Consider the following 26,390-nt stretch of genomic DNA (forward strand, 5'->3'; position numbering starts at 1 on the left):
CAGTCCCTGTTCTAACAGTTTTATACCTAATGCAAACATATTTTCTTTTTCATGCACTCAGAATGAAGTTTCCTAAAAACAAGCTTGGTTATAATGTTCTATCAGTTGATGGTTTAAGACACAGCCATTTCTTATAAGGGAGCTAGCCGAAAGGGTCATGTACATTTACCTGTTTGTGTTTATCTGAATGCAAAAGTTTGGAAAATCTAGAAAAAAAATTGGAATCTGAGAATACTATTCAAGTAGAAAGTTCAAAAGTAAAGACTAGTATTTCATCTAACAGTTTTTTCTTTGTAGAATTTTTAAAAGTAAATCCACTTACTTAAAAAGAATGTTATTATCTTGGTAGATTTATAGCAGGATCTATCAAAAAGAACCTACCAAGAAAAAAGAACGGGAGTACTTGTGGCACCTTAGAGATTAACAAATTTATTAGAACATAAGCTTTGCTCTAATAAATTTGTTAGTCTCTAAGGTGCCACAAGTACTCCTGTTCTTTTTGCGGATACAGACTAACACGCTGCTACTCTGACACCTGCGAAGAAGCCACCAGACAGAAACACAATGCATCTGCAGGCTGTTGCTTTGATTATTTGCTGACAAATATTATTTTTAAATCCCTGTTCAGCAAAGCCATTTGAAAATAGAATTTTTATTTCACTCATTTATGTTACAATATATTTTCCAAATTAAATAAGTGGGCCAGACCTTGCCGTCATTATTCAAGCAAAGCTCTCACTGATGAAAAAGATCTCAAGATTTGACAATAAGGCCCAATTCAGCCTATGTACTTAAACCTATGCATAATCTTAAACACATATTTAAGACTATCCCTATTCTGTAGACCATTTAACTGTACGTTTCACTTTTAATCACATGATTCAGTCTCATTGACTTCAATTGGGTTACATAAGCCGCGAATTTGACCCTATGTTTATTATTATGAATGGCAAGCCACAGGGTTTTTTCCTCCAGGAACCTAGAATAATATGACAGGTTTCAGAGTCGCAGCCCGTGCTAATCATATGAAGTAGGATTCAGGAAGCTGGCAAGTCCAGTTGAAAGGAGCAGCTCCCGGCTTAATGGAGTCAAGTGAGTACTCACCTGAAAGTTTTACTTTCTTAACTGATTTGAGCTATCTCCAGTAACAGCAAGAGGCCAGACATAATTTTCAGGTCTTGATGTGTTTTTGTCTTATCATGCTAATCAGTAGCTGACTACAGGCCACAGACAAAGGAAGTGCTGGGAACAGACAAGATGACCCTGTTTAATTTCTCAGTGGACTACAAACAATTGGTATGTATTTGCTGTTTACTTTCATCCAAATGAATTTATCTTTGGCTTATGTTAAAGCATACATATACAGCATCTTTGGAACTATTATTACTTAACTTTTACTTCAAAAGGGGCTGGCAAATCATTCAATACACTCTTCTGTACAGCGTTGTCTTCTTTAAATCATCCTGTAAATTATTCTTAAAACCTGCATATTCGTTCCTATTATTATTTACTTACCGGGAACAAAGCATTCTCAGTGGAGGGATATAGCTATAAAATGAACTTTGCGGGAGATTCGGCAAAGCCAAAGTCTGACCATCTTTACAAAATGCTGAAAAATCTGCCTCTTCAAAAGAATCTTTCCTCTGTAACAAGAATGACAGCCCCAACATTGACATTCCACTACCTAAACAGGACCCCACTTTTGTGCAAAAAAATAAAATTAAATTAAATTAAAACCAAGTAAATTAAAAAACACGAAACTAAAAATTAAAAACTAACAATAAATACAAACAAGCAACTCAAACCATCAACAACAACCACTATCCCCTTATGCATAGGTTAGTTTTTAATCCCTAACAAGGGGACTCCATGAATCCACTAGAGACTTGGCTATTGCTACTGATCTTATGTGCAAGGTGCTCACATAGAACAGTGATGGGCCACAGAATAGAATCCCAATATAGATAGTATATTTCTAGCACCTACAGGTCCCAGTCAGGAGCTGGAGCCCCAAGCTCTAAGCATTGCACAGACACCTAATGAAACGATGGTCCCTGCCACACAGAGCTTATGTATGTTTGAAGAGCAGGAATTTACTTCCATTATAATAATCTTCAACTCTTGTCCTCCTTTTCTCCTTCCTCTCAGAAACAACCTGTGTTACACACAGCATTTACCCCACAGCTGCCTCTAACTTTACTGTCGCCTTTGTATTGCCATCCACCGAATGCAGCCTACATATACTTCTAAGGATGTTTTACCTCTTTGTAGGGCTGTACTGAATTGAGGTTCTGAGCCTAAAAGCTTCTCATGCAAATAGTCCAACTGACTTCCATGACTAATGATTGCTTAGGTGAGGCTGGACTGAAAGCAGAGTGGCCCCAGGAGTAGTGCATTGGATGGGGATAAAAGGAGATGTGAATTCTTCTAATCCTGCCTTTGCCACTAACAACTCACCTCACTGTGCACCCTGTTTCCTAGCCCAACCTTTGTCTAGCAGGTCTATTTAGAAGCTGTTACTTACTCACTCTTTGTACAGTGCTAAGTACCCTTGGCCCCTGGCACTACTGTACTAGCTCCTGCCAGTATTTCCATGGCCCTTATTACCATTGTATCTGACTGCCTCACAGTCATGGGCAGTGGGTATCATTGGCTGGGGGAGGCTGTATCTCCCCAAACAGCCTGGCATAGCCCTGCCCATGCTCTGTCTCCAGGTCCCTTCCTGCAGTTCCCACTCTTCCCTGGCCCAGGCTGGCTGGCCTGCCACCAGGACTCAGGGCGGCCGGTACTGGGGCTGCGCCACCTGCCCGGCGCTTGGGGCACTGGGACTGCACCACCTGGCGCTTGGGGCCCTCAGGTGGCCCAGGACTGGGGACTGCGGTAGGGGTGCTCTGGGCTCCTGCGGGGGAGGGCAGACAGAAGGGGAGGAGGAGGGGCAGGCCCTTGAGCAGAAGGGGAGGATCCAGGGGTTAGCCTTCCCCAATGGCTGGTTCACCAGCTGCCCATGTTCACAATGATTAATGTGTTTAGCATCACCACACCCATGTGAGAATAGAGAAGTGCTATTATCCCCATTTTTCAGATGGAGAACTGACGCACAGGGAGATTAAGTGCATAGCCTAGTGTCACACAGGAAATCTATGACAGAGCAGGGAATTGAACATGGGTCTCCAAAGTCCAAGACAAGCACCCTAACCATTGGACAATCCTTATTCTCCAATAAATAATTAATAGTAATAAAGATAAAGATCCTCATTTGTAGCATCCCAGGGCAGTAGCCCTGTTCTCTTGAACTATTTATTGCACTATATGCACCTACAGCTCTTTTTAAATAAAAATAATATTTCTGATTTTTATAAAATTAAAGCATATCTTAAAACCATTCTTATTAACAAATTAAAGAAAATTCTTTCAGTACCAAACACAACTACTCCTCACAGTTATATTGGTGCCCGTATCTATTTACCATCATTTTTTGTAATCCACCAAAATCAAAACCAAAAGAAGAGACTATGAAATAATTGCTGTCATGGAAGAAAGCATGTTAGTGTGGCAAAGTACAATGGCAACTGGAATGTTAAAGTACAAAATATTTATTGTACTACTGACAGAGCAGGGCTTCTTGGAAATCTCTCATTAGGACTGAGAGTGGAGGCACAAAGTTTAAGGGTTGGATCCTTTTCAAACCATCTTGCATTTCTACAATTATTTTATTTGTTTGATATCTAAAATGATTCTGGCTAAATACTGCACCAAATCTTTAGTTTAACTTTTTTTTTTTTTTTTTAATACTTAGTTTTCTAATCTGTTCAGATTGCCCAAACTCCTGCCTTCTTTGAGGAGAATTCCAGTCCCATTTCTTATAGAGTCCGATCAGTGGCTCCTCATTAATCTCTGTCTCCCTGGGAACAGTCAAAGGAAATGAAGGGAACAGGGTAGAGGAGGAGGGTAGTCTCCAGTGACTATTCAAGTTATCAGGGTCCATCAACAGGTGACTGTCTCTCATAGTCAAGAACAGTAAATATGGCCTGTGGGTAAGGGAGTGACCTCACAACTTTCTTCAAAAGTCTTGAAAAGAATCAAGCTTGAATCACATGTTCAGGAACAACATACCTGTAAAACATGGCAGTTACTTTTTGACTGGACAACATTACATATTTCAAAGCTAACAAAACTTAGTTTAATAATAATGATAAAAAAAAGGCATGTAGGCCCTGCAATTTCCTCACTCAATTTCCTCAGCAATTCTTACTTTCTTTGTTTTTTGTAGTCCTTACTCAGGCAGCCCTTCCATTGAAGTCCCACAAGGATTTGGAAGAGCAGCAAGAGATGCAGCACAACCAGATGAATGAAGCGAAACAACGCATCAAAGTGGGATGCGGGTGGTGAAACACATAGTAAAAGGATCCCCTTATGAAGCCACGTGCAAATTCACATGGCAACTTTTCCACACCATGCTGATGAGTTAAGTAGCCACAAAAAGAAAAGGCAACTCGTACTCCTGTAACTCCTACTTCTGTGGCGGAGTCAACATACTAATTGACGTGAAGTGCTCCCCAAGCCATGTCTCTGTTTAGTGACTGGCTTGCCAGAGTCTTGTTAAAAATGATGAAGTATAGCCAACCGCTGTCAGACTGCATGTCAATCGGAGTTCCCTCCATGGAGGATGTCAAACTACTGAGACCTACAAATAAATATAGCCAGGAACTTCCTTGTACTTGAGACTGAACTGTGAATGTGTGGAACTGAAGTCTCAGAATGGAGAAGGCTTACCTGGGAAATGATGCTGCTGAGAATAGCACAGGATGAGCAATTTGACACAGCTAATACACCCTTGAACTAGATGATTACCAAGGTGCAACAGACTCAAGAGCCCAATCCTACGGACTTTGTTTTCTGGCAGAAGGCAGCCAACAAAGATAACTAGAACTATGGCCTACTAGGTAATGGTTTCAGTTGCTGCCTCAAACCAGAAACAGTGACAAATATCAAGCAGAAGGGGTATGTGTTTATGAAAGCTAGCGATCACACTAGGGCCGTGTGATCACTGGCTTTTGATTCACATGAACTAAAAAGCTGAAAGTGTATTTGAAACCATCACATTTTATAGCTAACAATACATGTATACATTTTTTCCATACTCAAGGAGCAGATACTTTTAGTCAGAATGATAAGAGTACACAGCAAAACAAGAAAGGGCAGAAGTGAAGCCTCCATGAGAGAGCATACAGTATGTGTCTCTTCTGACAGGCTGCACTGATCTCTCTGAGACAAGAGAAGCTGTCCCTCCAATCCCTGGTGGAGGCATATTGAGAGGCCAGCATGGAGATGCTTGATGTGCTCGTTCTGTTGTGCTGTACCTGTTCTATAAACTGAGGCCTTGTGTCTCCAGGATGCTCAGTCCACCTGCCTCAATAAGCACCACATTCACTCACACACAATAGTTTTCTTTACAATTAGAAAGTGCAGATCCTTTTAAAGACAGAGCACAGTAAGCAAACATGAAAACTGATTTAACTTCCTGCAGTGCAAATTTGGGACTAGAGTGAGTCTTTAGATACAATGCTGAGTAAGTGGCAGCTCATAACTGCTCCAACCCAGGAACAGCCCCAGGAAGAAATTGTGACACAGAGATTTCAAATTCCTTACTTTGAAGGGGAGAGAAGGGGATTGTTGCTATATAATACAGCCCTGGAAAAGGTTCCACTTGCTTCCCTACTCACACCTGGCCAGCTTCTCAGAGCCAGGGCCCCTCCTACTTCCTCCCTCTCCCCACCCACTTGCTCACAACCCAGAGACCAGCAATTGTTCTCCATTCTACAGACTGGAACCCATGTAGGCTGAGCAAGAATTGGAGTGTTTAAACCCCATTATTCCCTTGCTTGGCTGAGAAACGCATGGGCACAATCTCGCCATTTGAGTGAAAGAATTAATGTTGCCTGCAACAAGCTGAGAATTTGTCATAGGTCTATGTTTTGCCATTATATAATAGTTTGGAAGAAATCAAATAGTATTTTTATATAAAGAGTGTGGGAATTATGTTCGAAATAGTTAATAGCCCTCAGGCCTTTTAATTATATATGTTTTACAGCACTCAAAAGTGTGCTAGGAAGCTCACATTACAAATAAGAAGGCAGGGTCCCGATGCTGGAGAGCTTCCAACATGATTTCAGACATAAAGCAATGAAAAACACAACAAAATAATTCTGAGGGACTGAAGGAAAGGGGTTACAACAATAGGATTATGAGGTTACTCAGCAAAGGCTTGTGCACAGCATGGATGAATACAGAACTCCTTGGGGTTTGTTTGAGTATTTTGGACACATTGGGGTTCATTGGCATTGTACACATTCTCCTGCAGCTCCGAAATATGCAGTGCCACTAAGGCTGAGGGATGCAAAAGGGGCTGTAAACCACCTTTGTGCTCTCCTAGTCCTGCTTCATTTGGGCATTGGCCAGCCCATCAGCATATGTTACATCACCTGTCAAGAACCCGAAGCAATTGTTACAGCTGCCAGGGATTGCAAGGACACAACGAGAGGGAGTGGTACCCTAAGGGCCTTTTTGGAGGAGGATTTTACCTACATGGTGTTATCTTCCCTTGGGTTATATATGTTGGGTTACCCCATTAAGGCTTTCCCCATTGACTTAACTGGAAGTTATGTACATAGAAGTTTTGCAGGATCAGGTCTATGACTTAGCTCTGTGCACAGTGGGCAGCCAAACCATGTCAGAGGACAGTTTTAAAAGTTTCTTTGAATTGGTTTGAAACTCAGGCCCAGATTCTCCTGTGTTAAGGCTGCTTTGTGCCACCCTGTTGTTGCAAAGTAACTCTAAAGCCAACAGGTAAAAGCCTGGCCTAACTGAAATCAATGATACTAAACCAGTTTCTTTGGAACTACATTTTTATTGAGTTTCAACGTGGCTCCTAAATTTGAGTTGAAGATGAAGCACTTGATGAACTTGACGCTGATGAATAAAGGCTTGAGGAGTTTCCCCATAGCCCTAATTAGTCTTATTTTGTACTGATCTTCTCTAGTTTGAGGAAATGGAGACAGGTATAAATAAACCATATTTGTCCTCAGAAACAAGGAGCAAGAAACAAAACAATAAAAGAAAAAAAAATCCATGGAATATTTGTTTTTCCAAACAACACCATTAATCCCTGGGAACCTTTATGTTGTCTTTTTTCAGGGTATTTAAACAGATCCTGTAATTTTCCTGCTAGCATACAAACAATAAAACAAATATGTACAGTGAAATCCTGAGTCCCGTGGGAGTTCTGTCATTGATTTCAATGGGTCTAGGATTTCACCCCTAGACATTTACACACAACTAGATACCTGATATATAGTGTATTGTCTTTCTCAAATCTGTTGAGGCTAGAGGTCTGAAAACATTTTGGAAGAGTCTAATCAAGCACTATAACTGCCATGTCTGAGCCGTTCAAAAAGCTATTATGAGCCTATTTGTTTTAATTATATACACATCTATTTATCAGAGATAATACTTTGTAGTAGATTTATTGTGATTAGGGCCTGACATTTTATTAATATCTAAAAAGTTCTTGAAATAAGTTTACATATTGTAAAGTAGCCCAATTACTGTCTGTTTCAGAGTAAAAAATCAATTATTTGAGGAGAAATGGATCAAGTGATAAGAAATTGATTTTAAAAAATTGATATAAATAGAGCTGATGGAAAAATCTGTTTTCATCAAAATTTAAAATTTCCATTAAATTTTTTTCTAAAGTTTGAAACTCAAAAATTTTCAACCCTCTTCTGATATAACTTTTCTAATAGCAATATGTATGCTAGCTGTAACTCAGATCTATATGGCCTCAACTAGTCTGCTCCCTTCTCTGGTATATCTGGCACCCTTTGTTTTAATACTATGTAAGAAAATAACTTGCACTGTCAGCAATTCTATTTATTTTTAATTAACAAAACTGACAATTGAACTTGTGCTAAAAAAAGGGTGATGGGAGTAGTATTTGCAGTTATACATTTTCATGTATTTATAAAATGTTAATGAAATGATATTCATTTATTAGTAAAGTAATTAAAATACACAATCATCTGAATGCCTTAAATGTGTACCATCTTTCATCTCAAAGACTCCCAAAGTCCTGTACCAACTATAAGCAATATTCTGGCTTTGTGTAAGTGTATGTTCACATAGAGGACTGTAGCTGAAGCCAGAATATGGTCCTATACTATCCACTTAGGAAAAACTTCTCCCACCTCTGAACTTGAATATACCTTCTGCTAATCTAGTCAATGAAAGATGAGAATTCCATAGCTAAATATATAACCCTGCCTCTGGATATCCTAATGAATGAGACAATACAGTAAATTCCGTAAGCGCTCAGTTCTGTGACTCTTATTGAAATCAACAGTAGTTGTGGTGCACTTAACGCTTCATGGGATTGGGACCTAACAGAAGTTTCCAGACAGAATATTCTTTTACTAACAGAAAGCTGTCTCCTTTGTAGTACTTGACCACATAAAGAAAGTGCCTCTTGAAGTTGTAAAACAGTGCAAGAGACATGGTGCAATTACCAAAAGCAAAACATTTTCACTTGATAAGTCAATCTGAGCTGTTTTTTTCTGCCAAATCAGCAATGTCTGACAACAAAAGAGACACACCAACCCCAGGAGACAGCCTGTCTGTCAAGTACTTTTCTAGGGGGTCACTTAATTCGATTTAGCAGGCACATAGCAAAACTACCATGTGTCACAATTTAATATGCCACATAGTATGCTGCAGCACTGACATTTTCAGACTCATGAAATCCCATATGTAAATTTTTGCATTTAAAGTCATCGTCTCCACCTCCCTGGTTATCACAACAATCACTTGAATGGGCAATAAGCCCAGGTCTTGTCTTGAGTGTTTTGATAAGCTGTTGATAACGAATGGGGCAGAGAGCTCATGGTGTATATAAACCACAAGGCTTGTGTGTCTGAACACTGCAGAAGGACTTGACAACCCCATATTTAGCAACTCAGGAGTCACACAAAGATGTTTCCTGCAGCACAGATGCTCTTTGCTCTGAGTGGCTTCCTAAGATTGACAATGGGTTTTGACATCGGATTATCCACTAAATGTGTAGCGATACCTATGGAGATGGGCATGTGCCACAGCATTGGTTATTCTGAAATGAGGCTTCCCAACCTGATGGGACACACAAGTATGGCAGAGGTTATTCCAAAATCTGCCGAATGGCAGCACTTTGTGCAAACTGGCTGCCACCCTCATGCAAGGACATTTCTGTGCTCTCTGTTTGCGCCAGTCTGTTTAGATACGTAAGTACCATGTCACGTTCTAAAATTCTGCCTTGTGTACCTGAATAGATATCAACCTGAATGTATGTTGTTAAATCTTAAAATGAAGATAATTCTCAGCTCAATTGTTTCTCTTTTGCTGAAGAATATTTATTAACCTTTCTTTTGCCTGCCTGTTCCAGGAAAAAATTCTACACAAGAAGTGTTCTACTTAAACGTTGGTCATGATGTAAAAAAAGAGAGAGTTGTGATCAAACAATGTTGGGTTTTATTTCGTTTGATTGCAGCGTTATTCGTATTAATAATTTAGGGCCCAATCCAATTACTGCTGAAATCACTTATTGGACATAGAAGTAGGCCCTTATTGAGTGCCTATCAAAAATGACGTTCAGGTATTTTTCTTAAAACAATGTATGAATTCTATAAGCCAGCCCAAGGCCCAGATACAGAACCCCCAGCAGCACCCTCTGTCTGTGTGGAGTTGCATCACTGATGAAGACTGAGGATGTTAAACCCTGACATATAAGAAAGACTTTCACAACTCTGTACAGAATTTACTGTAGGAATAATCACTATTGTCACTGACTTCCAATAAATTTAACTGGTTGGACCTGATTTTTATTTTTTCACAGCTTCATCCATCCTTGCAGGAGTATGTGTGTCGCTGTTCGTGACAGCTGTGCTCCTGTGCTCCTCTGCCATGGACTGGCTTGGCCTGACAGTTTGGACTGTGATCGTTTCCCTGCTGATGAGGACATGTGTTTAGCATCTCTTAGCAAAGAATACAAACATATTCATAAAGGTAGATGGAGTAGATGGGTGGGATTGGCTGTGAGCTCTTTTAAAATCAAGTGTACAGAATCAATCAAATACAACTTGCGGGACAAATTTCAAAAACAGTCTCTTTTGTAAACAGTCATTTCCTTGGGTGCACATTTATTGTGCATGCATTCAGATCCATTTTGCACCCGATCCTGTGAAGTGCTGAACACCTTCAGTGTAAACTGGGCCAGATTTTAATTGGTATAATCAGTATAACTGCACTGAAGTCAAGGAAGGATGGTCAGATGGCTGGAGGAAGGCTAATACAATCATGCATATATGCAGCATAATCACCACGGTATCTACAGAGCTCAATGTATTTTATTTATTTACTGATAGGAGTGTCTATGGCCCTCATCACCATGTATTTGAGTACTTCATATACACAATAAATTTGTCCTCACAACAGCTCTGTGAGGTAGGGAAGGATTCCCATTTTAGTGCTGGGAAACTTAGGCACAGAGAGATTAATGCCCAGATTTTAGCACCCAGCAGCTCCTATTGAAGTCACCTTTGGAAATCTGGCCATAAATGACTTGCCCAAGCTCAGACAGGAAGCCTGTGGCAGAACCAATACTATTTCCGGAGCCCTAGCCCAATGCCTTAACCACAAGATCTTCCTTCTCGTGAATTTAGCATAGCATCACCAATAGAATGACTCCAATACATATGCCATAAATGGTACAAATTGATACCCTTGTCACTCTTAGCAAGCAATGTGAAAGGGCATGGAAAATGAACCCCCTTTTCATCCATAGAAGGGGCCCATTTTCAGAGCACTGTCTGGAAGCTTTCCTACATCACACCTGTTCTGTGGTTAAGTGGAGAATGTTACTCTTCAGGCCTGTCACTCTCGCACCTTTCATTGGCTCTAAATTCAGACAAAGGACAAAACAATAACAAGACTTTAATATTTCTTACCAGAATTGCCAAAGCCTATATGCCAGACCTGCCCAGCAGTGGAGGAATTCTTTACACAGAAAAGAGTACTTGATGTTTTCTGTGCCAACAATTTTGGTAAGTTCTTGTTAATATATGTACGATTAGAGACACCAGTATTTTTGATTCCTGAATAGTGGACACACTTTGCCACTTCAGATGTATTCAAAAACTATCTCTAATATAATTGGCAGTTTGTGATGTCCGTGTGTGTGTGTGTGTGTGTCAGGATTTAGCCCCAAGCCAATATTTTCTGGAAGTTCTTTCCCCTATAAACAATATACAAATAGGCCCCATGCTGATTTCGTTTGAATGATGAGGTTGCCTTATTGTCTATTTTATAACCAAGTGGCTTTTTTGTTCTAGTCTAATTTGCTGTACTACAGTGTACTTTATGGATAACATCTGTGGCAAAAAGGAATACTTGTGGCACCTTAGAGACGAACAAATTTATTTGAGCATAAGCTTTTGTGAGCTACAGCTCACTTCATCGGATGCATTATGCTCAAATAAATTTGTTCGTCTCTAAGGTGCCACAAGTACTCCTTTTCTTTTTGTGAATACAGATTAACACGGCTGCTACTCTGAAATCTGCAGCAAAGGAGTGAAGTGGCTTTTATTGGCAGTTAAAACCAAAAGAAAGCTGAGGCACTTGGCTGTTTGACATTAAAAGAGGAAAGTTCCTTACTGAATGTGTACATGTGCATTATTCCTGTTAACCACACAAAGCAAGATTCAGTAAATGCTAACATTAAAAAAAAAAGTCTTACCTGATGAGGGTTTGAAAGTTCTGGCTGCTGCCTCATTGGGCTTCCACTGACAATACTTTGAGATTACAGCTAGAAGCCTCTTCCAGAACCCACAGAAGTCAATGCTAAGACTTTCATTGACTTCAGTTGACTTTGGACCAGGCCTTAGGAGAAGCGGGCGTGGAAACGCAATGATACAGTTGGATCTGGGGAAAGAGCTGGATGGGAAGCTTTACGGAGAAAGGGAAGAACTAAAGAAGGTGGAGCAAAGAGCAGGCAGCAGTAGCCAGATATTTTGTTGGTTGATTCTGCTGAAAAATGGACAAAGTCACAATTTCAATAGGACCAGCTGGGATACCTGGGCTGCCCTACAAAGCTGGAATGATACCAGGGTGCTGGAACATCTGGTCACCCTAGTAGTTGGACACATGCAGTGTCACTAAAGATATATGACAGTGATCTTTGTGAGAATGTTACATTTTCCTGGTTGTGTTATTCAGTGAAAAACTTCTCTTATCTATGTCCCTCTTTAAAAAAATACTACCATAATCTATGGCAATGACCCAAAACAAAGGTATGACCTAATACTTATACTGTAGAATTCACTATGGATTCCTCCACTGCTCATTAGGCAGTATTCCTTGCTACACTTAAATAGTTAAAGCAACTTATGTGTTTTTTTCTCCCTAGCGGTAAAGGTAAAGCTGTCCAAAAAGAGAACAGTTTCTGGTGATCAGGAGTATAATATTGAATGCCAGGTGGAATTCATCAACCAGGGTTTGCTCTTGCCTTATGATACTCGGAACATGATACAACAGTGGTTGCTTATGAATGAAAATTGTACTCAGAGGATGACCCAGACCTACCGCTCCATGGTGTATCTCATTGTGGGGAATATTGAGGAAGGTACTGTTTTAGTAAACCAAATTTACCGCTGGCAGAGGAGGGACTCCCAGCTAACTTTGGCCACACGGAAGTGGAAACACCATAAATGTTTATAAATATTTATCTTATGGTCCCTGATACATGTAAAAGGTGACTACACTCCTCATACCAATGCAGTCTTGTAAATAGAAATGTATTATAAATGCAATGTAAAGTCTTAATGTAATTTTTTAAAAATATGTTATAACAGGTTGAATTCAACCTGGGTGTAAGTGGACATAATTTCTGTGTGGTAAATGGTGTTCCAGCCACTTTGGCCCAGCATGTATAAATGTGTATCCTCAGATTGTTGTGAAAAATCTTGCATAATATGTATAACACTGTCATAAAACACTTTCTTGTGCAAATCATAACAATGAATGCTTCTAATGCTGTTTGAGGTGCTCAGCACCTCTGAAAATCTGTCTGTCTACAGTTTCTTAAGTTTTCTGTATTGCCCATCACTGTAATATCTCAGTATTGACTTTTACATGCCCTAACTGTGGTTTTAGGTGCCTAATTTTAGGCACCTGCTTTGATAAAATTTGGCCTACATCTACACTAATCTACTTAATTTCTTACATTGATGGAGTGTTTTAAAAGAAGGTGGCCCTCTACTGGACATTTCTATATGGACAAAATGGTTTCCTTTTCTGTCAAATAGACATCAGTTTGAGTGCCTCAGAAGGACATGGTTGGGGTGGCTAGTTTTATTTTATAATGGGTAGCACTTACAATACCATAGTATTAATATTTTAAAGCATAAGACAAGTACAGGTTTTGAAAAAGTACTTTCTTGATCGTGTGTGATCATTTGAAAAAGTGTACACTCCTACTGGAATCTGAATCAGAACTCTACTGAATGTATCTAATCTGTTTTCATTTTATTAATTCAAATAAAACATTAGTTACTTTAAAAAAATCAACCCAGGTGCTTTACAAGCTGTCTCTGGGAATTACATGGGACTAAGACAACTGCAAAAGGCACTGATAATATTTAAGAAATGTAAAACATTATACTGCCCAAATTATTGTAATTAGCATCTTCAGTTGTAGTATGCCTGTGCTGATCTTAAAACACAGTGGTGATGGATTGGGCTCAATTTAATTTCAAACAAATAAGAACTAATTTCATAAAGATGTATAATCAGCACAAAAACATGTAATAGCTACTGCATAAATTATCAGCTACACCAGTAATATGCTACCTGTTGTATCTGTATATTTAAAAAGTTTAAAAAAGCATCTGGATTTTTAAAGCAAGGTCCTAAGGTCCCAACTACACCAACTAGAACATGATTCTCTACCATGCTCCAGGGCATCCTTATTAAAACTAAGCACATAGTTTTTTAGTGATTCATTAATCACCCTCTTGTTCACTTACATACAAAAATTTAAAAATCTAGCTTACACTTAGCTAATACATACAACCTTGTGTTCCTAACACTGTTAGCCCTACCTTCTTGGCTTCTCTCCTCCCACCATTATATCCTATTCTCACTTGTCACATCTTGTCCTTAGTTAGACTCCAATCCTTTAATAAACTCTTTGATTGAGTCTACCCTTGCAGAGCTCATTGCGAACTGTAAGCTCTCGGGGGCAGGGACTGTCTTCTGTTCCATGTTGTTCAGTTCCCAGCACCATGGAGTCCCACTCTTTGCTTAAGGCCAATAGTAACAACATGGCTTCTTCTTACCAATGAGGACAAGAAAATATGGGACTGAATCAGATATTCCCTGATAACCAGAAACTTCTATGCCTAAACTCTGTACCGTTTTCTTTTTATTTCAATATTTTAGAGCTGTTTTCCCATCCATACTGGCAATAAAAAATTGTATTTAAATGGTTATAACAGTGTCCCCTATTCATAGCAGAGAGTTGTGTACAAGTAGTGCAGATAGGCCCCAATATGAATCTTTTCTAATAATTAAAATCCATATGGCATAGAGGCTTCTGTATATATATTGTGGAACTCTTGTTATGAATTGAGTAGTGTTGTTACTGGAACAAATCCTCTTCATTAGACTGGTGGCCACAATTCCCATTGACATTAATTAAATGTAAATCATTTTCCAGAGGAAGTTGTGAAGGCCAAGACTATAACAGGGGTCAAAAAAGAAAAAGATAAATTCATGGAGGGTAGGTCCATCAGTGGCTATTAGCCAGGATGGGCAGGGATGGTATCCCTAACCTCTTTTTGCCAGAAGCTGGGAATGGGCAACAGGGAATGGATCACTTGTTCTGTTCATTCCCCCTGGGGCACCTGGCATTGGCCACTGTTGGAAGACAGCATACTTGGCTAGATGGACCTTTGTTCTGACCCAGTATGGCCGTTCTTATATACATGCATCTGAACCAGGACTAGCCCGTAGTTTGCTGTTATGGACTGGAAAACTAATACAGATTGAGAAATATCCAGAAGCTGAAACAACCTATTTTAAAGCTGTGTTGTATAATGAAGCAACTGCTTAAAAAAGCATGTCGTTGAAAAGCTCAGGTCATTCTGTCCTGTGGCTTGTGTGTCAATCTCTGGTGGTAAAATGGTAAATATTTAAAGAACTCTGTCAGTGCTTATACAAGTACCAACTCTCCAATAAAGGTCACATTAAAAGGCTCTCTTCATGGTAACATTCACACCCAGCAGTGGGTGACCCATTTTAGAAGCACAACACCTCTCAGAATGGTCAGCAACATCACTAACCTGGTTTTGATCATACTAAAAGGTACACTTTGAGTATGATCCACAGGGAATTAGATTCATGGTTCTTTATAAAAATAAATTTCCACTGAATGCTTCCGATGAAGTGAGCTGTAGCTCACGAAAGCTTATGCTCAAATAAATTGGTTAGTCTCTAAGGTGCCACAAGTACTCCTTTTCTTTTTGCGAACACAGACTAACATGGCTGCTACTCTGAAACCTATAAAAATAAAAGGAGTTATTTCCTTAGTTTAGTTTTATTTACCTTTATATTGGCGGATTTAGTCAGGATTTAGGTTGAAAGGTTTTGTTGGATTACGGCAAAAGTTTAATAAAATACTCCTGTTTTAAACTGTCCCTGACTGGGAGTGTAACAAAGACTGGCCCGGAAAACACATTCAAAACAATCCCTAACAAAGGGGCTGATACCAATTTGCACTAACAATATGTCTACACTACAAGTGCTACAGCGGAATAGCTGCAGCGTGGCAACTGTGCCACTGTAGTGCTATAGCGCAAACACTTGCTACAGCGATGGAAGGGATTTTACCTTGAGAGATGGTAGCGAGGTCCAAGCGAGAATTCTTCTATTGATTTACCAGTGTCTATACCGGGTTTTAGGTCAGCGGACAGTCTCTGAGGATGTGAATTTTTCCCACCCCTGAGCGACGTAGCTAGGTTTCAGGTGCAGACCAAGACTAAGTCTACTTTACACAGTGTAAAGGGGCCTCAGAATGGATATAAACTTACACATGTACCCACCATAAGACCTCTTTACACACGAGAGAGGTGTAATGTGGCCTTCGTGTAATGAGAACCAGGCCCTTCAAGTTTCCTCAGTGAGGTACACACACACACACATATAGTGCCCAGCCACCCTTGTCCCTTACACACACACACAGTGTCCTCCCACCCCAACCCACTCACACTGCCCTGTCCATTACACGCAGAGTTCCCTGCCCCGAGAGCCCAGCCACGCGAATCCCTCGCACACACCGTGTTCGGCCACCCCTAGTTCGTTCGTTCGCTCGCTCGCTCGCTCTCTCTCTCTCTCTCACACACACACTCACACGTGCGTGCCCTACCATTTGACTCCTCCCTCAGAGATCGGTCACGTGAGTGGGAAGGACGGAGGAGGGAGGTGGAGCAGGTTGGGGGTTTCACTCCGGGTTCATGGGCTGGCAAAGGAAACAGGAAGCGAAGACAAAGGGGCCGCGCCGTAGCAGCGGCGCAAAGACAACCCAGGTAGGGGACGCAAGGCCCCCGCTCAGAGCAAAGATACAGTCACCCTCCCGCTTCTCCTTTGCACCCGCCCCTCTCTTCCGGCGAGGGGTGGTAGCCTGAAGCCCTTATCACCCCCGCACAGCCCAGGGCGGGAATGAGAAGCGCATGGCCTCACCCTCCCGCAATTTGCATTTTTATTCTCCTACCCCCGCCTTTATTCCGCTCCCGGGGTGGTTGGCTGCCTGCAGGACTGATGCATTCTCATACCCTCTCCCCCAGCTTCTTTTTTATGTGTTTGCACTGCTGAGCCAAGGGGTGTCACGGCCTTTTGCGGGGTGCCACTGACCTCGGGATGCTAGTGAAGCGCCAGCGCTCTCACACCGTCACCCAAGTGTTCAGACAACTCGCTCTTGGGATTATTTTTACTGGTGAGGGTGGGGTGACTAGATGATTTGATTTTGCGATTGGTCCTGCTGCAAACACGCGAGCTATTTAAATAATAGGGAAACGGCTTTGTAATTTAGAAGTTATAAAATAAACTGATATGAGACTGAACTGGAAAGCTGAGCTGATCTGGGCAGTTCCAGGTTACATATTAACATCCCACTAGCTGATCTCTGGTCCTTGCCTTTGATGACACCAGTTTATTGCTTTGCATTTGAATTTGCTTTTGTCACTTTATATCCGTTTTTAAAATGAATTTCTTTTTATATCCATAAGATCCATCCTTCTAAAAGTAAACCTTATAAAGGTTAATGTGATCAATTTATTATAACTAATGACTATGGTATAAATAATAACACTTTGGTTTCACCAGTCTGAGGATTACCCAATACCTCACAAATATACATTCAGACCAGCCCTGACAAATAGGTATGTAGCGCAATGTTACAGTTTGGATAACAGAGAGAGTCTAGTGCTCTAATGGCCAACAATGTTGGCTTGCTGCATATTCAGACAATTGCAGGGCCCGAAGTGAGTTGTAGCTCACGAAAGCTTATGCTCAAATAAATTGGTTAGTCTCTAAGGTGCCACTAGTACTCCTTTTCTTTGTGCTCCAGTTTCTGGATCACTGCCTCTGCTTTGTATTGTTGCCTCTGTAATGTGGGCATTCATCCCCAAAATAGATTACACAGGATAAGATGACGTATGAACAGTTGAATCCTTTTTTTGTAATTTTTGTTTTCTGCCTGAATATGCAGAAATGTATCTTGGGATGTCTGTTTTGTTTTGTTTTAGCAATGGCTTCAGGAACAGCTTTGATTTACGATGATGAAATGACAAGTTACAAACTACTTTGGGATAAGTAAGTCAACTGCAGGTTTGCTGCATTTTCTATGAACAAACCGTTATTAGAGCGTTTCTAGAAATGCTGTATACACGAGTTGATGGGTGGCCCTGATTTCCATTTTGTGAGCTGCATTTTCTTGGGACCCAGGGAGTTTTTTTATTTTTACGGCTTTTGATCAAAGTAGAATCCTGCTGTAAATCCCCTTTTTCTTTGCTGGCCTTGAGCATTATTTATCTCTGATACTCTTTTCATTTGAATACTCCTGCCTTCTTTATTTTAGGGCGCGCGCGCGCTTGCTCTCTCTCTCTCTCTCTCTCTCTCTTTATTTATTTATTTTGGCTTCGTTCTTTGTTGGTTGCACTCCTGATGTTTTTAAAGAGCCACATAAAATTTCTTCTTACTCATGCATTTTTATAACCAAAAAATGTTTGTTGTTCCCCCACCTCCCCAATTCCACAAACTGGAAAGTTTTCAAAGATCTTTTTTCTTTTATTCACCCCTACAAGAAAAATGAATCTTCTTACAATGAAATATTTGTGCCTAAGCATCCCTGAAGAGGATTTATAATAAGACTTGTTGATATTGTATTGTAACAAGATAATTTTTGTTTATTTGTAGCCCTGAGTGTGATATTGAAGTGCCGGAAAGATTGTTATCTTCCTATGAGCAACTTAAACATTATCATCTTTTGGAAAGATGTGTCCATGTACCTGTCAGGGAAGGAACCGAAGAAGAGATCATGTTGGTTCACAGGTGTGATATCAAGTATAATGTTAATTTAATCACCTGGATCCTATTTGATCTTTACAAAAACTGTTCATATATTTTGCTGCTATGAAAGGTCCTGACCCAAAGCTCAGTGAAGTCAATTGAGGGATTCCCCCTGATATCAGTGAGCAGTGGATCAGGCCCAAAATGAAAGACTGGCTAGATCTAGGTGTAGTGGGGGCAGGTGCTGAACAAACTTCCCTGCACAAGTCTGTAATGCCCCTAAATCCTGTCTGACAATTTTCTTGCTTTTCCTATTCTGGGCTTCTTTTGAGCAGAGATTGCCAATTGTATCCAGCGCTAACTGCATACAACTGAGGCTCTGTACTTGTAAAACTTTAAAAGTAATCTTTAAACAAAACTGGTCCAACTTTGCCAGAAAAAATGAACACGGGAAAAATGGGGATTTGTATAAATCAAATAGGAAGAGATGTTGAGGGGAAATTATCTAAGATAAATTGAATCAAATAGAAAGGCATTGTATTTAATTCTGCAGAAGGCCCTGGGCCCAGAGGGACTGTGGCATACATACTCAGAGAGGGTGCCCCAAAGATGGGATTCCTGAAATCAGAAGGCTCTGGCTATAGCCCTGGCCCAGACTTAATTGTGGCATGTTGTGTAGTGGTTTTTCAGTATGGGCAAATGTTGATTGTACATTAGGATGAAACCACCAAGTTCAATTTTATTTGTGATCTGGATCGGTGCCTACGCATGAAGAAAATCAGGCCCAAAAGAGGTCCCATGGTGACCCACTCTGCCACCTGCCTCCCTCAAAAGACATGTAAAGTTCTTACTCTTCCTAGAGGATACCGCAATGGATTGGGACTCAAGAGACCTGGGTTCTATTCCTAGCTCTGCCTTTGGCCTGCTGGGTGTCCTTGAGCAAGTCACTTCCCTTCCCTGTGCTTCACGGGGACAAGGATACTGACCTCCTTTATAAAGGTGCTGTATAAGAGGTAGTTAATATTTATTTATGTTGAAATGTTTTGTACGTGTTGTTCACACCTGGTGCCTATGGGTTTAAGCTAGCTCTTTTTTTTTCTTTTTTCTTTTTCTTTTTCTTTTTTTTTAAATACAGTGAATTTGGATCCTACTCCTTAGTTCTTGCAAACCTCTTCATTTTGGAGCCACTCTTTTACATCTGTCCCTATTAGGCAGCTGCCGTTACTGTGTCTGTCTTCTACCTGGAGTGAGACTGTGGCTTGTGTTGCATGACCCCACATGAGAGTAAGCGGGGAGGGTGTAAGATGCATCATATCCTAAGTCACAGAGTGGAGGACAGAACAGGTTCCACTGGGATGCCATTCCCATGCAGTTGGACCAGGAGGGGCAGGGACAGACAATGGTTAGAGCATTGATTCTGCCCTTCCAATGCACTTCCAATGCCAGCACAATTGAGCCAGCGTGGAGATGCAAAAAATATAAACCTGATAAAGGGCTGATTCAAATTACTTCTTCCATGGAGCAAGGGGAGAATTTGGGACTGAACTGTGACTCTTAGAATCATAATATCATTCCCTCATCAACTCTTGAGGCAGAGCATCTCTGCATTGCTCTTTACTCAGGGCAGATTGCAAAGGGACAATCTCTCCTTTGGACGGTAAGGGTGTAGAGTACAGCGTGTAGAGTACAGATGTTGCATGCCCACTAGCACAGATGTAAACACAACTGGAAACAATGAGGTATGGTTTCGGTGAGTAGAGTGGAATGGAATGCCCAACACACCTGAACCCCAGGGTGCATGCCCTATACAGGCTCTCTACACCCAAGCAGTCTCCCCCACCTGCTACACTGCTATTGTTAGCAGTGTAGGATCCCACTGCCTCCTCACTGCCAGAGTCTTTCACCACTGCCTTTCACTATGACGTGTGGTTACACACCACAGTGACAAGTAGCCTGTCTTTTACTGCAGCATGTAGCTACACAGGTACACGCCACCCTAAGTGTACACAGCCTAAATGAGTGGCCTCCTTGGGGGCCGATAGCAGTCTCCAAACTGAACAACACTGCAAACCACACTTGGTTCTGCTCAGACAGGTTGCTAGTAGAAATGATAGTTGTCATGCTCTCATATGACCTAACATCTCGGTTTGATCCCCTGAACACCACCGGATATGCGGGGTTGACATTCTGAAGCTAGGTCTCACATGCTACCACCAACCTCTCATATTATCACATAGTCTTTTGTTTTCTCTTTGCATTAGTAGAGATTTTTCAGGCCATATCTAAGCTCAGTTAAGCTGCTTTCTCTTCTTTTTTTTTTTTTTTTTTTAATTATTAAAGTTCAGAATACTTGGAAGTTGTAAAGAGCACCCAGACAATGAATGAAGAAGAACTCCGAAGAGTCTCAGGAAATTATGATGCTGTTTACTTTCATCCGGTACGTGGGCATGGCCATTTATATAAGTGTTTGTACTGTTGCGTTAGAAGCCCATTTTTTATAGCTGGAATTAAAATAGCCAACTTTTTTTCTTTTGTTTAAATATACTTGTCGTTTTTTTCACGAGGTACTTATGTTTGTCAGTTAAAATTACTACACTGATACTTGTAACAGCTCCACAGCTTCTGCTCTCTAACCACACCACCCGATTGAAGTATAGTTCTTGATTTTAACTTAAACTAATAAAACTAAGGAGACTGATAGTTAAGGCCAACACTTTCCTCCCATAATTCTTCCCATTTTTGCCTGTGTATTGCTCATGCTTCAGAACAGTGCATGATATACACAAATATTTCTAGTAAAAGTCACACTTGAATTTCTATTGTCAAATTCTGCTCTCAGTTACATTCATGCAGCTCCAACTTCACTAGGGAGGGAACACTTCTTCAAATAATTTGTTATAGTGATGCAAAACATGTCAGTTATATTTAGTTTAAACCAGCTGGTGGGTGGCTGATGATGATAATGAGATTTTTTTTTTCTTAGAATACTTACCGCTGTGCTAAACTAGCAGTAGGAGCAACTTTGCAACTGGTGGACTCTGTGATGTCAGGAAAAGTGTGCAATGGAATGGCATTAGTAAGGTAATGAAGTACTTGGGAGTTATGTTAAGGGGTACTGGCAGCAGGAGTCAAACATGGGACCTCTTGAGCTAAATATATGAGCCTCTACTGCCTGAGCTAAAAGATAGGTCTCAGCCATGGCTGTAGCAGGGTCATCAATCTGTAGCTGGCCTAGCGACCACTAGAGGGGGACAGAGTGCCACTCTAACCAGAAAGGGGTTACATTACTTTTCAGCCAAAGTTCATTCATAGTGAGTAACGATGTCAAGCTTTGTTTCAGGCCTCCAGGTCATCACAGCCAGCGAAATGCAGCCAATGGATTCTGTGTGTTTAATAATGTTGCCATTGCAGCTCAGTATGCCAAAAGAAGATACGGTCTCCAGAGGTTAGTGTATATTTGTCTCTGGGGTAGGTTTTCAAAGGCACAAATGTCAGTTAGGTGCCTAACTTCCACTGAAAGTCCATAGGCGTTCGGCACCAAATTGCTTTTGTGCCTTTAACAATCTTCTCCTCTATCTGTTACTTACTATCCTCTTGACTTGGTTCGCTGTGGTTCTTCTAGTGAATATTTCCTTTTGATTCATGCAGAATTCTTATTGTTGACTGGGATGTGCACCATGGACAAGGAATTCAATATGTATTTGAAGAGGATCCCAGGTTTGTAAATTTTTTTTTGCATGTCCAGTTGGTTTATTTTTGGTCTCCTCTCTGTAGAATAAAACCCTTCTTACTTTGAAAATGGAAATTCCTACAAAATGACTCTCATTCTTTTAGGTACTTCATTCTCTTTGAAACTGTATTTATTTATTCTCATTTGTCAAACAAAGCGAAACAAACCTTTAAACCTAATTAAAAGTAATTTGTAAGTCTACTCTAGAAAAACTGACACAATATGAGCCCCGTAGCTACCTTTGTTTGCTGATAGAAAGCTCTCTCTGCACCACTATCCAAATATTCAGTGAACAGTTGGTCTAAACAAATGTGTTCTATGCTGTTTTCTGAAAGCTAAAAACTTTGAGCCCATCAGCAAAACCCCTCTTTCGAAAATTCTTTTTCTCTGGCCCTAGACGAGTCTATGCCAGAAACTTACAGCAGAAGTGCCCTAGTTGAATTTGACTGTTGTGCTAGACTATACTGAGCTTTTCAAGTAAGTGGGTGCCAGTTTGTTCAGAGATATTAGTGGAGAGAAAGATGAGGAATATTTTCTACTTAAGGCCTATTTTCATGCTTTCTGTGAAATGAGCCAGAGAGGGTCAGATGTGAAAAGATCCTTCATACCTTTTGTTTCAGTTAGGTTTGTTTATTCTTTCTTTCAGTGTTCTCTATTACTCCTGGCATCGCTATGAACATCAGCAGTTCTGGCCCTTGCTCAGAGAATCTGATTATGATGCTGTTGGTCAGGGAAAAGGAAAAGGATTCAATTTAAATGTACCTTGGAATAAGGTAAATGTTGCTTGATAGCATAACAGTGGAAATTCAGTAACTTTGTCATGCATTCAGAGCAATGTTGTCTTAGCAGTTTTAGAAGTAATACTTTTTATGAGAAACGCATTGACTTGATTACTTGGCAGAGTTCACACATTCTGGTGAATGGAATCTCTGCGGAGAAAATGAGTTCCAGTGTGATGATTTAAACAATCTATCACCAATTCACACATTCCCCTTCCTTTACCTGTGTGTTATTTAGTTAGGCCCCAGTACAGAACAGCATTTGAGCACATGATGAAATCCATCCCTCTTCAGCAAAGAACTTAAGCATGTGCTTAAGACCCATTGAAATTGGATGCTTACATACTTTGCTGAATAGGGATGGATGGCTGTACTGGGGCCTTAAAAGCTAAGGCTCCAGCTTTGTATTCTGTTCCTCTTGTTTAACCGTTGCTCCTGGCTTTCCCTAAAATCTTGAAGGAACTGAGACCTGGATCCACAAAGGGACTTAAGCATTGCAATGTTGAGCACTGCAATGCTTAACTTTTAGGCACCTTGAAAACCACAAAGCCTGAGTTAGGATTCTAGCCCCTTTGTACAACACTTAGAGAGAGAGAGAGGCACCTGAGAATGGGATCCATAAAAGCCAGCACTTTAGGCGGGCCAATGGGAGATGCTGACAAGAGGGGGATGTCCTAAGTCCCTCCGCTCTTATAGAGTTAGGCACCTAAGTCCAGCCTGCAGCGAGGCACCTGTCTCTGCTTGTGGAAACCCTTTTCCTGGAGTCAGGTGACTTAGGTGCCTAAACTATTTCGTAGGGCCTGTCTCACTCCACACAAGATGGCAGGGAAGGGAAGAGGAGGAAAGCTCCCTAATAACCTTTAGCCCTGTGATTATCCCTTTTCAAATCCCTTCTCTACATCAGGTGGAGGAAGGAATTGAACCAGGGTCTCCCACATCCCAGGTGAGTGCTCCAACCACTGGGCTAAAGATTATCGTCCTCACTGCCTATTTTGTTAGTGTTAGGCATGCTCTGAGCTTGCGTGCTGGACTCAGGTAAGATAAGCATTCCTCCATCTATCTTCTCCTGGTTTGAGCATCGGGCTGGGGCTTAGCCATGAGATAGGCATCCAGATGCCTGTCTTAGGCAGCAGTGTGCATGCTTAGAGGCAGAAACTTACCTGCCTACGGGACTTTTACAGCAAAAGTTTAGGTACTGAGTGAATTTAGGTACCTGTGGGGTTAGGTGGCAGCCAGGTGGGGGTTTTGCAGATTGCAGTGGTGCCTAAAACTGGGACATAGGCATCTGTCATGGGATTCTGGATACAATCCAGACCAGTGAGCGGTTGTGTCACCATTTTCCCTGAAACCCTGCATGCCTTACAGTGCTTTGCTGCTGTAGCTCCCAGCCTGGGATGTTCACAACCTACAAACATGCAGCCTACAAGCATGCAGGTCACACCCTGAAGTGTCTGTGCGCTAGACAGTCCTGGTTCAGCAGCTCTGACCCCAGCAGCCTGTCTATAGCCCCACTGTGTCTTCCACCAGCCTTGGTTACAACCAGCAAGGTGACCCCAACACACTCCCAATCCCAAATTGCAGAGCACACAGGCTTTGAGAAAATGTCCAGTCCTCACCTGTTTCAGAGTAGCAGGATAGTGCAGAGAAATAATAAATTTCATTTGTTTCTCTAAAGACACACAAGCAGATCATAGCTTATTAACTTAACTTGAGTAAATGCAGCTTTCCCTTTAAACACAGCACTGAATTGGTTTATAGTAAAAAATAAAACAAATTAATTAACAACAAGACATCGGTTCAGTGATGCCAAGTAGAAGGAATACACCTAGAAAGGGCTACAAGCAAATAAAAGTGAAAAACACACATCTAAAACTCAATCTAGCAAGGTATAAGCTTTGTTCAAGATGGTTTCTCACCTACATTCAGTTTCCAGAGACTTCAACTTCTCCTTGGTTGAAGGACCCATCTTTCTCAGCTTGCAAGAACTCTGTTCCCTTGTGTCCATCTAGTGATGGATGCCGAAGATGGCTTCTATCTTTGCTTATATCTTCCAAAGTTCAGTGACTTTGTTTCAAGAGGCGGGATGATCTCATGCTGTTTTCCCCTTCCTGTGGGCTTCCCACCTCCCTGCATGTAAACGGGCTTCCATTGTTTTGATTCCACATGCTTAATTTACAGGAGAATAGTTTACAGGTAAATAGTTGCATTTTATCCTGTCTGGGAGGGAACCTGTTTCACCTTGTTTGGCCACAGACTTTAAAGCATAATATCATTTATGTATCCATATTTCCTCATATAGTGTTAGTAAATACCTTTCCCAATTATATTAATCACCAGTGTGTCATTAGCTTCCAGAAAAGACCTCTGTACGCTGTATACAATATTACAGTCTTATAAAACTCAGTTGATTCAGTTGCTTATCACTTGAGGTTCGCCACCCTGTGCTTATAGACCATTAAAACTTTGAAACAGATTCTTCTGAGGGTACCCCTCAAAGTAAAGTTTATTCAAGCTGTGAGGAAATCACCATGGAATCTGGTGATGAAGGAAGCTCTGTGTTCTTTTCTCCTCTCTTCCCCCACTTGTTAGCTTTGTTACCTAATATTTAAAAGTGGACCGTCATTGTCTTTAACTGAATACTGGGCTGGTCAGAGAATCAAATACACATTGCTTTGTGTAAGTCATTCCTGTTTACCAGCTCCCCTGACATACCTGATTTCAACACACTTTAGTCATAATTCTACCGTATATCCATAACTCTTAATATACACTGCATACATATATCACACAAGAATATAAATAGTGAGTTATTAATTTTTAAATTATACAACACAAGGCATATTTTGTACAAAGAATATTACAGTAGTGTGCAGGGTGTGAATACAGGCATACTTAAGATTACAGCACCTAAAATCTTTTGTGGATCTGGCCCCTAGAAAATAAACACGTTACTTTCTCAGAAAAAAGAGCTGCTTCATATCTCATGCATTGGTTTTGCAGGTTGGAATGGGAAATTCAGATTATCTAGCTGCATTTTTCCATGTGTTGCTTCCAGTGGCTTTTGAGGTAATGTTTTTGTTCTGATTTTTGAATAAAAATAATAAAAAAAGAACCTTTTTTTAAATACTAAATACTTTTTAAAGTGGTGTTTTTATAAATATCTGTAGGTATAGGAATGCTGTATGCATTTGAAATGCAGCCGGTCCATTGTTTCTACTGAAAGGAGTGGCTGAATG

At 40.7% G+C, this 26,390-nt stretch overlaps 2 protein-coding genes across 2 annotated transcripts in view; both read left to right on the plus strand.

The window, feature by feature from the left end:
• Positions 1–9,024: 9,024 nt before the first annotated feature.
• On the plus strand, positions 9,025–12,798 carry LOC141987174 (secreted frizzled-related protein 2-like). The gene is made up of 4 exons (XM_074952276.1): positions 9,025–9,308; positions 9,920–10,089; positions 11,034–11,126; positions 12,488–12,798. The coding sequence occupies exons 1-4, from the start codon at positions 9,025–9,027 to the stop codon at positions 12,796–12,798; spliced, it is 858 nt and encodes a 285-aa protein (XP_074808377.1).
• A 3,738-nt stretch (positions 12,799–16,536) lies between these two features.
• The window catches only part of HDAC10 (histone deacetylase 10), a 39,890-nt gene continuing 30,036 nt past the window's right edge, over positions 16,537–26,390 (plus strand). The window contains exons 1-9 of the mRNA XM_074942369.1: positions 16,537–16,664; positions 17,883–17,949; positions 18,553–18,687; positions 20,986–21,082; positions 21,629–21,726; positions 21,986–22,090; positions 22,294–22,362; positions 23,022–23,148; positions 26,155–26,220. Coding sequence (XP_074798470.1) covers positions 17,885–17,949; positions 18,553–18,687; positions 20,986–21,082; positions 21,629–21,726; positions 21,986–22,090; positions 22,294–22,362; positions 23,022–23,148; positions 26,155–26,220 — 762 coding nt within the window. The 5' untranslated portion in view covers positions 16,537–16,664; positions 17,883–17,884. The remainder of the gene's footprint in view (positions 16,665–17,882; positions 17,950–18,552; positions 18,688–20,985; positions 21,083–21,628; positions 21,727–21,985; positions 22,091–22,293; positions 22,363–23,021; positions 23,149–26,154; positions 26,221–26,390) is intronic.

This window comes from Natator depressus, chromosome 1 (assembly GCF_965152275.1).
Source record: "Natator depressus isolate rNatDep1 chromosome 1, rNatDep2.hap1, whole genome shotgun sequence".
Taxonomy (NCBI): Eukaryota; Metazoa; Chordata; order Testudines; family Cheloniidae; genus Natator; species Natator depressus.